At 35.6% G+C, this 15757-nt stretch overlaps 1 protein-coding gene across 2 annotated transcripts in view; it reads left to right on the top strand.

Moving 5' to 3' along the window:
* The window catches only part of LOC140163051 (uncharacterized), a 396194-nt gene extending 381587 nt beyond the window's left edge, over positions 1-14607 (top strand). For both annotated transcript variants that reach the window (XM_072186409.1, XM_072186408.1), the window contains 14 exons: positions 156-278; positions 1032-1148; positions 2143-2257; positions 2818-2892; positions 3497-3568; positions 4487-4558; positions 5648-5719; positions 6010-6081; positions 7409-7480; positions 9630-9701; positions 10116-10314; positions 10673-11332; positions 11534-11708; positions 12403-14607. In XM_072186409.1, the coding sequence (XP_072042510.1) occupies positions 156-278; positions 1032-1148; positions 2143-2257; positions 2818-2892; positions 3497-3568; positions 4487-4558; positions 5648-5719; positions 6010-6081; positions 7409-7480; positions 9630-9701; positions 10116-10314; positions 10673-11332; positions 11534-11708; positions 12403-12722 (2216 nt within the window). In that variant the 3' untranslated portion in view covers positions 12723-14607. The remainder of the gene's footprint in view (positions 1-155; positions 279-1031; positions 1149-2142; positions 2258-2817; positions 2893-3496; positions 3569-4486; positions 4559-5647; positions 5720-6009; positions 6082-7408; positions 7481-9629; positions 9702-10115; positions 10315-10672; positions 11333-11533; positions 11709-12402) is intronic.
* Positions 14608-15757: the final 1150 nt, after the last annotated feature.

The following is a 15757-nucleotide window of genomic DNA, read 5'->3' as shown; positions in this document are numbered from 1 at the left end:
GAATATTTTACTTCAAGTTTAATGAATGTTATTGAAATGTTTGATATCTTTCATATAAACCGACATTTAAACGTTTTCGTTTAATTTTTGTTTGCTGGTAACATCGCATTTAGTTCCTGGTCAACTACCTAGACTTGGTTTTTTTTCCATTTTAGATATAAGGGAGTGTGTGGATGACGAGTTTACTTGCGGGAATGGAGAATGTGTTCCTGATTGGTATCGCTGTCATCTACACGATAGTGGAGGTTGCAAGGATAGGTCACACCTAATAAATTGCGGTACGGGTAAAATAACATTTTATTTAAATTACATCTTATTTATATGTATGTATTACCAAAAAAAAAAAGAAATCTGATTTAAATGATTACGGTAGTCATGGTAATATCAATAAGATGCAATGAATAAAAAGGACGTGCCTTTTGCATATTAAAGGGTGTCTCCGGCAATCATAACATTATGCCTTATATGCTAGAAAAATAGTTATCAAGCATGAATCACATGGTTTTATTCAAAATAAACTCATATTGACCATAAAAATGAATAAAAGCAATAGGCTCTCAACACGCGATATTCAAAATTCCCGCGCGGAAATTGTCTAAGTGCAATGACGTAATGGTTATCTGTGCTCCATTGTCGTCAGCCTTCATTGTATTACTGAGATGTCATTGCACTCGACAATTTCGTCACCCGGGAATTTTGAATATCGCGTGCTGAGAGACGGATGTTCTTATTCGTTTTTATAGTCACTGTGAGTTTGTTTTAAATAAAACCACGTGATTCGTGCTTGATAATTATTTTTCTTACATATAAGGCATAATGTTGAGGTTACCGGAGACTTCCTTTAAGGAACACTTTAAGTAAACCGATACAATTTTGGGTCCTACCCCAGCTTAAATGAGTTTAACTGATGGATCTTCGAGAAGCTTAAGTCCTTTGGGCATAAATATGTCGTAGTTCTAGGTTTAGTATTTTAATAGTCGTCAATTCAGTCACATTTGTAAAGTCTATGTATTTGTTACGTTCTGTTTCAGATGACTTTCAGTGCCCGAATGGAACTCACAAATGTCGTAAATCGTATTGTATTGGACCAGAAATGTTTTGTAATCGACGACTTGATTGCAATGATTGGTCAGATGAAGAAGGATGTCGTAAGTTTGGAAATATGTCCGATCTGAGCTTTGTTGTAAAACAAATATGGTATTTTATGGTAGTGATATATTTTGATCTCAAAAATCGATATTTACTATGTTATTGACACAGATTAAAATGTGTCAACAACCTACTCCCCATTCCAGATAAATACAGCACTAATTTTTTGGGATTAAAAAAATATGATCAAGTTCTGCAAAATAAAACATAGCTAAATCCTAATCCTTTAGTTAGTCCTAACTGGCAATAAAAGTAAAATTTTAATATTTGGCAAATTTCTTGAAAAAAGAGCCAAAAACATGCATTTTTGGCATGTTTTCTGACAATCGAGTCACAAAAATCAAAGACTTGGAACAAGTCTAGGCATTCAAAATCTTGAATTTTGCTCCAATTCCAACTTTTTTGTGTTACTATAATTAAATAATGGGTTATAAAAATGAAACATGTCTTTTCCAAAAACTAGAATGCATAAACTGAAGTCTTTGAGCTTGATTGTCACAGCATACGAAAAACACCCTAAAACGCATGTTTTTGGCACTTATTTGCCAGAATTGGCCAAATATTAAAATTTTACTTTTATTGCCAGTTAGGACTAACTAAAGGATTAGGATTTAACTATGTTTCATTTGGCAAAACAGAATAATATTTTGTTTATCCCAAAAAATTAGTGCTGTATTTTTTCTGGAATAGGGAGTAGGTTAAAATAATCCATTAACAGTCGTGTAGACATAAATCAAGATATTCAAACCATTTTTATACAAATCTTCTTTAAACGTTTACATAAATATTCATATCTTTAGACATGTTGAATAAGTTTCACATAATTATGTTTGCTCTTTGGATATAACCAAGAAAGAAAACCAACACATTCTAGCAACGAAAAAAAAAAAAAAGAAAACATAACAATTTGATTAATTATTGATTATTGATTATTAGTTATTGAGTTTTCACATTATACCGGAACTTTTTGCATTTTTTATCATTCCTATACAGTACAAGAATGTGGACCTCGTGATAATTGTCATTGCATTAATCACATAGCGAGGTGTGAGAATCTAGACTTCTCCTACATACACCTGCCGGATTTTGAAAGCGGCATTACAAATTTGTAAGTAATAAAATTATCATTATTTACGGAAGCGTGTAAGTGCCACGATCTTGCCAAGTCGACTTAATAAGTGTAAGTGCCACGATTATTGTGCCAAGTCCTGGCACTTAGACGCTTCCGCAATTATTAAATTGATGACATGTTAAAAAAAAGAACACCTATTTATTAATACATTATATTAATATTACATTATAGTAGTTACTTAGTATGTATTTTATTATTGCTAACGTTACACTCTTAGAAATATTTTACTCAACTTGAGTAAAAAGGTCACAACTCAACAAAATAGTAAAACATTGAGTAAATAATACCCAACATTGAGCTCATTTTAATAGATATTACCCTCAATGTTGGGTAATATTTATCAATATGAGCTCAATGTTGAATAATTTTGTACTCATTTGTTGAGTTGTGACCTGTACGAGCTCAATGTTGAGTAATTTTTTACTCAACTGTTGAGTTGTGACCATTTTACTCAATATTGAGTAAAGATTTTTTGCAGTGTAGTTTCACGTGATTCCTATTGAGAACAGTAATTGTAAACTTTGTTTTATTTCTAGTTATCTAAGAGGAAATTATTTGAATAAGTCATTTTCGAAAGAACTCTTCAGCGAAATGGACCGGACGGTGATGCTGTGAGTAATAGCTTAATATTACTAACAAGATTAGGGTTATGGTGCTGATGTGCGCTATCAAACTGTATATTATCAATTTGGCCGATCTCATTATAATTATTATCTCATTATATGTGGAATTCTGACCATCTCATCAGCTGTGAAACTTCATATAATGAACGGTTTTTTTCATGTGTATAGGTCTTTTATATTGGTTAGACAAGGATTTGCCTATAAATCTCAATAAAACATATATATGTCAAAGGTCAGAACTTTCAGCAAACGCATATGTGGTTGGTATGATCAAGCAAAATCTGAAGTCAGAAATATTCAACTTTCAGATTCTTTAAGGATTGTGAATAGCATTTGCAAAGCTACATTTTGTAGAAAATCCCATTGAATTTGGACAACCAGTTAAAAAGACGTGAGCAGTTAAAGAGTTTCCAAAACAATAGGAAACAAAGCTAAATACTTCCTTTGTTTGGCTATGTCTCAAAATCAATATTTCCGACTTTATAACATCACATTATACATCTCTCTGTAAAAATTCGAGCATTGATTGTATATAACTCTAGATACTAGCTAGATAAAGTAACATTTCCCTGTTTTGTTTCCTTGAATTCAGGGATCTTTCGAACAACAAAATAAGTGTTTTGGGAGTCGGCACATTCCAAATGCTGTGGCGTTTGAAAAGTTTGTAAGTATTTTTAAGTACACCGTCTGGTAGCAATATGTCACTATATATAAGAGCAGCCATTGTGTATTTAAGTTAGTTGGCTCTTGGGCGTGGTTAACCAAAACTGCAGTTCAACTCTTGCTATTCGAAGTACTAATTATGGCCAGATTTAACCACAGAGCCGATCTAGAGGGGCCAAAAAAAGTCACCTGTGAGTGTGATTTTCAGGATTTTAACCAAATTTGTTTCACAATTAACAATTTCACCTTTACAAGTACCAAACTGTGTCAACTTCGCCGCAAATGTGTTCCAATTTCAACCGTATTTGACTATTTTACTTTCGGTATGGCAAGTTGTTTTTCGCGCTGTACCTTTCGATGAGCAATGGCCAACGATGTTACCGTGACATGGGCCACTCATGTTACCGTGCCCACGGGTCAATCATGTTACCATACCCAAGAGCCAACTAAAGATAAATCCGGCCCTGGATAACAATTTTGTGAGTACTATATAGTTTTGAACATTACACTCATTTTGGTAATCGAGACATTTGTAAACATATCAAGACATATTATGGCCACAATTTTCTGATGATAATGTATCATAATAATTATGAAAAAACATGTAGCATTATGGACTATAATGGCTGGTCCTAGTTTTCGAAGATAGCACAAGAAATTATGATTCACCAATATATTGTATGGCTTACGCCTTGCTGTTAACGCTCAGTATTTATTATCATTAGGGTGGAATTTCCTGTCCGTAAAGGTATGGGGAAACCGCAATCTCGCCATTGCCTTACTTTTGAACGTCGATATAGTGGACACGTGTTCTTTATCAATTATCATATTGCCACCATTAAAATAAGATGATGTACTCATTACAACGTTAATTTCCAGTTGAAGATTAAATTCCATGCATTTTTATCTTCGCCTTCAGAGACCTTGAAGACAACAGCATTGTGCACATACAAAGTGATACCTTCAATGGATTATCTAATCTACGATCATTGTAAGTAAGAATTCATATCATCATGACACGGGGAAATGCCATCTGAAATGTCGATAATTCTTGATGTGTGAATTAATTAGTCAGTACAAAACCATCCGATGTTTGGGTACATAATTGCAAGCCATATTAAACAGTCGTCTTAGGGCATTTGAATAAAGGCACTTAATTTATTAAATGCCCACGTGACCACATGGACGCTGACATTACAGCGTCTAGACAGGATGTCTGGAAAAGTGACCTTTGGCACAGCGGGTGGTCTTCATGTGTATTTCAATTGGAAACGCGGGATGCATGTCCAAATTTTCTAGCAAATTTGTCTTTTTTTTGCAACTTTGTAGTATTATTGTAAGAGTTTCCGTCGATAACTTTTTTTTCCGTCGAGCAAAACTTTCAAAATTTAGTTCTTGAAAACATACTAGAAAAACAGAATTCCCCAAATTATAATTAATTTGCCTATACAATTTTCAGCAATTTTGATGCTATTTGTCTGAAGCATTGTCTTATAGCATTGTAGCAAATCTACTGATCACTTGGTGGTCTTGGTATGGCGGCGCCCATGGGTCACGTGAGCATTAATTTTAGTGCTTTTTATTTAATACCCTATGGTAACTGTTAAAAACTTTTAAAATTAGCAACATATTAAGAATGTAATGTCGTGCCGTGTAATAACACTTGGCACCAGTCGATCAAGCAGACTAAAATTGAACAATGCAGGTCATACGAATAACTTGTTCTGACGATAATGTAGTCAAGTTTTTTCACTACACTTTTATACCTCAACAAGAGAGAAATATCCGTAAACAGAAAGAAACATGCTAGTAAGAATATCACAAAATATCAACACACTTCAATATATTTGGAAGAGAGTTCATGCATCAGGGAAGACCACAGTAGCTAATGGCAGAATAATGATATTGGCACCAGCTCTACAACCGTACCGATATCGCCTGGATGTCATAACAAATATCTGAGCTGATTACATGAGTCGAGTGTAAGAAACTTAAAAGATAACCTTAGCTTCCGTGTTCATACAACCTAAATTGATATACTTTGTTATTTATTTTTGTGTAATTATTTTTGTATCATCAGACGTTTACAAGGTAACTTTATTACTGGAATAGAGCCGGATTCATTCAATGGATTAGGACAAATTACCACCTTGTAAGTATTATATTGTTAGCATCTTTTTATTTCCTATTTTTCTATGTTGGTAATGATTTGTGCTAACGTTCGAATAAAAATCTTTTCCCTACATTCCACAATGCAACTTTACAGGAGTATTTCCAGTATATTTGCATGCTCTCGTTTGAATGTAGGATGCACCTAAAAAACTACTAGAAACACTAGAATAGAGTACGGTGGATGTAAGGAATGTTTCTTTAATCCCTGTGGTATGCAATGTAAATCAAGGTCAAAACCAACAACTTACTGTGTCTGTTTAATCTTTGCAGGGATTTGAGCAATCAGAATTTGCAAGAGATATCAGTTGGCGCTTTCACGGGCCTTCACAGTCTGACTTTCCTGTAAGTTGTAATGTTATTAAATTCAATGTCGCATATCGTGAACAATGATCGGTTATGTGTATAAATGAACTTTTCGCACTTATGGGCAGGTGCACCACATACCAAGACCAGCAAGCGTGACCAGATGCTCATGCATTTACTACTATTCAGAAAAGGAAAGGAACTCTGTAGAAAAATATCATCAAATATGAGTACTAATTGAATAGCAAAAGTATTACAAATGGGGGATTCCGAATTTGTAATATGTTATCAAAAACAACATTTTGAAAGTATTTGACGACGGAAACGTTTGCAATTTAACCACAAAGTTGAACAAAATAGACAATGTTGATGCACAGTAGTCTCATGTTGTACCGCCTTTGCATTTAAATATATAGAAAGACCACCCGCTATGTAGTCACTTCAAGACTTACTATCTGCAAGCGGTTATGGCAGTGCGGAGGTGGTCACGTGCATATTTATAAAAGCGCATTTATAAATACAACCGAAGTACACTGTACAACTCGAATACACTGAGTCCTGATTTTGCATGGTTATTATTTGTTATATATCATTGAATTGTAATTGTAGTTTATGTTTGAACCTTCCCAGCAAACACAAAAACGTCTTTATACGTTTTAAATAAGTTATATTTTGGCTTTTGGTTTAGGTAAAAACGTTTTAATAACATTAAAATTTCGGGTTATATAAAGGTCATGAAAACGTTTTAAAACGTTTTGTATGAAAACACACTACAGCAATATTTCTAAAATGTTTTCAAAAATGTTATTGTAAACTGTTTTTGCAAACTTTTTTGCCAAATATTTTGTCAACACGTAAATAATATTATGTTAAAACATTTGCCCCCAGCAAACACAGAAATGTTCTTAAAATGTTTTCTTCAAAACGTTTTAATAACATTTAAATGTCGGGTTATATAAAGGTCATAAAAACGTTTTTAAAACGTTATTGCAAATATTTTGGGCAACATTTTTCGCAAAATATTTTTTCAACCCAAAAATAACATTATGTTTAGAATGTTTTGTATCATGTTTTCAAAAACTGTTTTTGGAATGTTATTAAAACGTTTTTATACCCTTTATATAACCCGACATTTAAACGTTTTCTGTAAAACATTTTGTGTTTGTTGAGCAGTAGATTATCAAAAAATGTTTTTCAATGTTATAAAAACGTTTTATACCCTTAATATATCCTTTATATAACCCGACATTTAAACGTCTTTTGACAACATTTTATAACCTTTTCCGAATGATGTTGAAAACGTTTTGTGTTTGCTGGGTTATTGGATCATCTTCTGCTCCTAATAATTGTATTATATTCGTTTCAGTAACCTTTCTAATAACGCTATAAAAACCATACCAAATGGAGCCTTCTTTGGTTTAAGAAAACTACAAATACTGTAAGTAAACAGTTATACGATTCCTTTGCTATAATATGAATGGCCAAATGGACCAAAAAACGTGTAATATTATACGTGTAACCTTACACGTTTAAGATGGTATCTAACACGTGTAAGATACCATCTTAAACGTGTAAGATTGCATCTTCTATATGATCCTGTGTCATATACTGGGGTACCCAAAAAGGTGGTTTTGTTGCATTTTGATGTGCAGCTTGGATTTCAAAACACGGTCTCTTGAGTATTCCTTCACTTAGAAGATTCAATTCAAGGTCTTAAATTGAGGCTAATTTATTCTATATTACTCATGTTTTTAACCTCTTTAAAAATAATTTTTAATCATTTTCTTATGACGTTTGGCATGAAATGTGCCCAGGTTGGTTGAGGATTAGGAGGAGGAGGTTTAGGAGGAGGGATTCGTATCGTAAATTTGATCTAAAACCCCCATTAAAAATTTGAATCTAGTAAAAAATGTCTAAATGAACTCCCAGACATCTAAACCAAGTAAATACAGAAGGTCATCTAAAAGACTAATACTTGCTCAGAATGATTGTAAATGTGGAAAAAAGAGGTGGGGTTAAATCCCACCTAATTTGTGATTGTTTTTGCCCGCACTCTCTCATTTTTTAACCGATTTCCATTTAAAAAAAAAAAAGGGTGTCAAAATGCTCAGGAGGATGATCCACTTCAAATGAGACGTGTAGGTATAATGTTTGAAACATTTAATTTGTTTACTATGTAACACAAAGGTACCCCAGGTTGTGACACAGGACCATATACGTCTTAGAATCAAGCGGGTTGCTTAAATTGACGAATCATATATAAAGAACCCATATTTAAACCCCAAGCAACCAGTCATCTTACACGTATTCTCGTCATAGCATTTCTTACACGCGTAAGAATAGCCTATTAGGGATGGACGGTATTCCAATTTGACTAGTACTTACGACGAGCGTCGAAAAATCTCAGCCTCGATAATATGCAGCACGGTAGATTTCGCAAACGTGATCATTTTACTTTCACCTCTTGATATTAATTGACATTGAGTACAAATTGACTCCAGATAACTGAGAAAAAGTAACCAGAAAGTAAGATAAATCGGGCTGTGACCATGACGGTCCAACAATCGGAACAATTCCTGACATTGTTTCGGCATACAATTCAGGATATGACATAACACTCATACAAATTTAGAAAATGCCTTGTTTACGATCTTGGTGACGAGCTCTTCTTATCATCGCGCACCGCCAATAATATCGCATATCGTCCATCACTAAATTCAAAATCTTACACATATAAGAAGTCGCGGGTGTTGCAAATCTACACACGTCTTTACATATATGCTCGGGTTAGATATACACGTTTGTGCTGCTGTTTTCTAATCAGAAACGAGTCTCCGAGTATTTCTAATTTTTAGAGCACTGATGAAGACCTCAGCATCGCTGGATTTAGATGTTTTTGCTGACTTCGAACTTTTGCCATGTTCTAAGACTTTTGTCTGACACGGCGTTTATTTTATAGGCCTATTAGTCTAACGGCTCGCATCCAAACACTTTACTTGGAAAACCACTTTTATCATTTACATATTATTGATCGAAGTTTGCTACGCGAAAGATGATTGTTTGTTTGTGATTTCTTACTCTGTGATTCGTCAATTAAGAATCCCACTTCATTCTTACACGTGTAAGATTCAACCATACGTGTATAAGATGCAACCTTACGTGTATAAGATGCAACCTTACATGTGTAAGATGCAATCTTACACGTGTAACCTTACACCTTTTTTGGACCACTTGGTCATTCGCACTTTATAACATCATATCGGAAAAGTTATATTATCACAATAACACTTGCGATAAAGTCAAAGATGACAGCTCGATAATTATATAACGATTCTGAGGAGTGAGGGCTACGGCCCTTACGAAACAGTTCTGTCAAACTAATGTAGCAGGGTATCTAAGTTTTATTATGTATTAAGCTCCCTTCTTGGTTGAGCACTTTACCATGTCCATGGTTTCAACCTTTCTTGGATTATTATTTTAACGTTAATTCTTATAAATGTCATGAGATAAAGAAATACATATTTGTTGTTAATTGACACTTTTTCAGGAAAATATGTTTTCATTTGATGTACATGTATTATTTTCAGAGATATATCCAGCAACAAGATATCGAATATCAATGATAAAGTGTTCTATGGGCTTCCGGAATTACGTGAACTGTAAGTAAACGCTATCTTCAGAATTGCCCTGGTCATTTTCAGCAAACAACATAGTGCAGTTATGCTGCACAGCAAACATGATTCGACCTTTGCAGTACTTAAACCTGGTTAACAGGAAATTACTCCAGCAAAATCAATCGATAAAGTCTAGTCCATCCTCCACATTGAATGGTGAACTGCACGTATGCCCAAATATGTCACTTGCCAATCAATAATCACCCACTTGAAATCCCCTGACTCGCGCCACTGACTAAAGTTACGGACATATTTGGGAGTTGTTTTTACTGCAGCATGAATATCACGGTTAAAACGTTGCATCAGCATTTTCTTAATCACATTATTAGCATGTTATTTTGTTTGTCATATGTAAAACAAATGAACTTACTTTTTCTTCAAATATACTTATGATACCAGGCATACGGACGAATTCCGATTTTGCTGTATCGCCAAAGGTATAGCAAAGTGTTATCCAGAGCCTGACGAGTTTTCTTCTTGTGAGGATTTGATGTCTAATGCGTTCTTACGCATGTGTCTCTGGATTCAAGGAATCATCGCCTTTGTCGGAAACTTGGTTGTGATAATATGGAGATTGAAAAATAAGCGGGACAATAAGGTATGTCAGTGTTAACATAGCATAATCGACAAATTGAAAGTTCGCATACACAATTAAAATTTCCGCCCTCCAACATGAACCAGTTTTTGTTCACACGTATTTAGTCATATGCGGGCCGAACGCCGTATCCCAAATAATATGTATAAACTTGGGTATAAACGTGCGTATAAGTGTACCATTTAACTACATGTTCCGCGTGCCGCGTATGGAATATCGCAATCTCTCTAGTATATCTCTGAAAACTTAGCCATGAATCGTAGTATTCGCAGTTCTTTGCAGCATAACAATCATATTCTAACATCAATTTAACCAAACTTGGCAAAATCAAAAACAGTTACGCCTCTTTGTTCCATTTCAGGTCCATTCTTTTCTCATTACCAATCTCGCATTCGGGGATTTTTGCATGGGCATATACCTGCTTATAATTGCCGTTGTCGACGCGTACTACAGAGGTGTATACTCACTCTTCGACAAACAATGGCGGCAAAGTGAACTCTGTAAATTTGCCGGTTTTCTATCCACCTTCTCCAGTGAACTTTCTGTATTTAGCCTCACTATCATCACCCTACACCGCCTAGCATCTATAGTGTTTCCATTCCGAATCAAAGATATGGAATTTCGTGGTGCTTTTCGTGTTATGATTGGCACGTGGATGTTTGTTATAATTTTGGCGGGAATCCCACTTGTGGGTCTGCCTTATTTTGGTAACTTTTACGGCCGCTCCGGCGTGTGTTTAGCCTTTCATATCACTCCAGATAAACCGTCCGGTTGGGAATATTCCGTCTTCATATTTCTTGTTGTAAATTTTATCACCTTTGCCACAATAGCTGTATCATATGCTGTGATGTTTGTAGTTGCGAGACGTACACAAAAGGCCGTTATGAGGTCACGTGATGCCAAAGCTGGAGACTCGATGGCTAGGAGGATGACATTGATTGTAGCGACAGATTTTGTGTGTTGGATGCCAATTATTCTACTTGGAATAGCTTCAATAGGAGGCGCATACATACCACCTCAGGTGTGTTGAGTAATGTTGATATCTATTGCTCTCAAAATGAATACTCGAATCATAAATAAAAAGTGTTACTATTTCCTGCAAACTATTGAAAAAAAAACGAGCTTTTTTGAAATAATAAATGTTCAGAAATATTTGACAATGTAATTTTGCAAATTGTACTTAATACTTAATCTGAGCACATATATATATTTTTTCTCTTAGGTATTTGCCTGGGTCGCTGTATTCGTGCTTCCCGTAAATGCCGCAATCAACCCAGTCATGTATACACTGGTCACTACTCCTTACGTACGGAGAGCTTTCAATCGTGCGCGCTCCTCACTTGCTAATACGTCATTCTCGATGTCGATGGATACTAAACACACTAATATTGGAGCTGGTAAGTGCTGGGCTACATGACGTTTATATTCATATAAAGAGTGGAACAAAAATAATTACCAATTTGGATTTGTTTTTGTTTTTTCTATTTCATGAGGTATTTCTTCAATTGAAAAGATTTTTGTCATGCGTCATCAGCAGACTCATACATTGTAGCATCAAAACACGGGATTTCATACCTGTATTTTGATTTCATACGTAGAATGAGAAAAAGTTAATATCAAGTTCTCGATTATAATGCATACCGGGTGCTCGATTGTAATTGCTAATAATGGTTGCCCGATTATGCCTATAACACAACGTATACTTAGTAACATAGCTCACGGTTGTTTGATGTGATCATTTATTAATTTTTCTAACAAAATATTATAATGTTTAATTCTAAACCTGAATGAGTTATACCTTACATTTCATGATAAAAAGTTTTTCCTTTGTCATTTTCCCTTGTCATTTTGTTAGTCTGTTTGCTGATGTTCTAATACCATTCTATAAGTGCTACCCCTTGAAAAGATGCAAGCGATATTTTAGATAAATAGCGCCATCATTGTTCAACTTTTCTTAAAAATGACTCAGTTTTACATGCCATCAAGCAACAATTGTTCATAAAACGCAAAAAAAAAAAGTTCATCTGAATGTTTTAAACCCCTTGTCCCTCTGACGTCAATATTTATCAGTTTCTCACAATCTCATTTCAGATCATCGAGTGGGCTCAAAGCTGAACAACGGGCGCAAGTCAGGCTGGTCGAAAGCCCACACTTCTACTGACACTAATAGAAATGCGTTTAAACTTCGCCCCATGCTTTCGTCTGATGTCGACAGTGATGATAACTTTAAAACCAGCGAAAATGCACCTTTAAAGAAGCAAGACTCTAAGAATTCTGATAGCTCTTTACTTAAGAAGCACAATGATTATGTAGCAGCTTCTTCGTTATCTGACAGTGTAACTAACGAACACGAAAAGACAGCTTTATTTAATCACGATAGGAAACATTTAGCAGAGGAACAATGTCTATAGGGATGTCATCGCATTTTTATATGAATGGTCTTTCTGACGAATTCAACGTTCAGTGTCGCTGTGACCCCTGTAGTCGATTTTGACCGAAATATGCGAGCGTTAAAAACAACCGTTTTACAGTATTCATTGCCACTTTTGAAACTTGGACCATGATAAGCCAAGTGATGCATCAGGAACAGGTTATCAGACACGGCACGAATGCGCTCTGTCATATCGACCTAACTTCGGTTAGAAACAAACATGTCACCTTGTTAAAGGATGCACAACTTTTGGGAATTACGAACGGTAGTGAAAAGGCTCGGTATACAGGGTCCCAGAATGATTAGCAGGATAACTATACTGGCCGTGTCACCACAATGTATTCAAGGACATCGTAGTATCAATACGATAGTACTGAAACTCAATAGTTTGGTTCGAGAATAGTTCATATTATGTAACAAACGGAATTTTTGCAACAGATTTAACATTGACTATTGTCAAGTTGCATAGATGCGTGAAACATCAAAAGGTTTACGATATCGTTTGCTCATTTGATATTTTGCAATTGAAGGAAGCCATATCGTTATCTAAAATACGTTTCTGTCATCGAAAGCTTCCAAAATACAAAGGAAGCTGACACATATGGCTACTTATAATTTTTGGACAAATTTATTTGATTTCAACAACAAACCACTGACCTTTTGTCGATTTGTTACACATATTTTTGCAGGGTTATTGACATAACCATGTTTAGAAGATTTCAAATTCACATTAATGCATATGAAAATGTTTAGAACGCTTGAGCCGAAACATACATTAATTCAGTTATTTGTACAAGTTAAACATGTTCACATATTGGCATGCACATGGCAATCATTTGCTTGCTTGTGAGGTCCAGGCATAGTGGTGCCTGATTGTCAGTTCCAGAACACTAGGTGGGTCTAAATTTCTTTGCAAATATCTAATCATTCTTATGTGGTACCAAATAAGGGGCAATGCACTATTATATAATGCACTGGTAACATCTAACATAAGAGTGCTTGGTTATATCAATACTCCTCCAAGCAGAAATTTGCGCTTTCGGGGTCATGTGTGGTTTCTACGGAGTATATAACCCACCAATTTGTCTTTATCCGATCATGATTTATACCCCACAGAAAAAAAGCAAGCATACGGGTGTGAGAGAACGGCCGTTGCTGCAACTGAATTACGATGCTGAATCCTTAAACCAGACCACTATGGCTCTAACATGCTTCCAGCACAGTTGAAAAGCAATTGGCTCAGGTAAAGGTTTCACACCGGGGTCTATATCATATTACCCTTCATGACAAACTAAAACTGTTAAGAGAATGCTTATATCGAAAAAGGGTTCTATAGCACAATACCATAATCGATACCAAAGAAAACATGGACAACGTACGCACTCAAAAAACAGGAACAACGACAACAACAACGAAACGTCATTACCAGCAGTAATATAGCAGCACCTCAAGCTGTCCCCACTATCAATACCCACAAAAATACTGGTCGCAAAATGCTACACAACTCAAACCCACTTAGCTTGCACACATTTTCCTGAAGAAACATAAACCAGACAAACAAACACGGTAACACGTGTTTTAACGTGCCATAGCCATGTATTTGTACAAAAAATGCACAATTACCACAACCATACACCCGATGTGATACTTATAGTGCGTTCCACAGACCAGATAGTGGTGCAAGACACCGAAATCAGCGTAATCATAGCGACCAGGACTAGTTTTTCTATGCTCCAATCGATGTTATCGAGAATCTGTGATTCTTAACCGAACGCTAACATGTACGGGAAAGGTAGTTAATCAATAGAAAATCAGTCACAATAATGAATTCAGTTATTTTTCACCGTTGTTCATCACCGTTTAATGCATCCGCGTCGTCTACATGGATAAAAAACAACAACAAAAAAACACGCATTATTTTGATTCATTGATACATGTTAGCTTTGGCCTAAAAATCTGTATCCATCAAATATAGGCAGTTCTTTTTTAATGTCCAGGTTAGTGCTTGCTGTGGCTTAACCATGTTAACATCTCATTGCCACAGGAGTCTACCACCGCGATTGACCTTACTTAACTGACCGACCGATGCTACAGACAGACTTTCATCTTACTTTTGACTGCCTGTATGACTTGCTGACCATTCTAAATAGAGTTTAATATTGACCTGGCGTCACCAACCATTAGTTATTTGGTGGCATTTGTAAGAACATTTCGTCGGCAGAATACAAGACTATCGTAATTGTGAATACTCTCAATCATCTGGGAATCATACAATGAGAGAATAATTTCAATCTATTCAACCAGATTAATCCAAAACGTACCTTGGAGCAACCAACGTTGCGGTCAGTACCACTGACCTTCAGCTGGGTTTTGATGTTATACACCTTGAGACCCGATGATGACAGAACCATCAGAACTCTACCTCGCCAAATGACATCACAGGGTGACATCATCGGGTCTCAAGGTGTATAACATCACAACCCAGCTGAAGGTCAGTGGTACTGACCGCAACGTTGGTTGCTCCAAGGTACGTTTTGGATTAATCTGGTTGAATAGATTGAAATTATTCTACCAAGTTACCATTTTTGGGCGAAATATATATTTTGATAAATCTTTAACCCTAGAACTAGAAGGCAAATAATGCATCCATTGTAAAAAAAAGGGTTTTGGAGTTGTAATGATGGCGTAGCCGAACGGGATCCGACTGATAATTGGAAGGTTGCGGCTTCGAGCCCTGGTGACGCCATCGTGTTATGCTCTTGAGTAAGGCTTTGTGTTGCGATTATTCCTTATTATGAGCACCGACATTCTTAATTACTTGGAAGGTAATATACTTGCTGTGGCTGAAGGGTGGTGATCCCACACATCAGCTGTTCATGGTAGAATCTGGCGGAATTGCTAACGAAGAGAGGTGGGTCCGCCCTGTAAAAATGGAGGCTCAACTCCTTTACCTTTATGTTTCAATTAATTAATGAAATAAGTCATGGTAAATGCAGTTTAATTTTGATGTTGCCT

The sequence above is a fragment of the Amphiura filiformis genome, chromosome 10 (assembly GCF_039555335.1).
Source record: "Amphiura filiformis chromosome 10, Afil_fr2py, whole genome shotgun sequence".
In the NCBI taxonomy this organism is placed as follows: Eukaryota; Metazoa; Echinodermata; class Ophiuroidea; order Amphilepidida; family Amphiuridae; genus Amphiura; species Amphiura filiformis.
The sequence above is the reverse complement of the archived record's forward strand: the minus strand, read 5'-3'. Positions and strand labels throughout refer to the sequence as shown.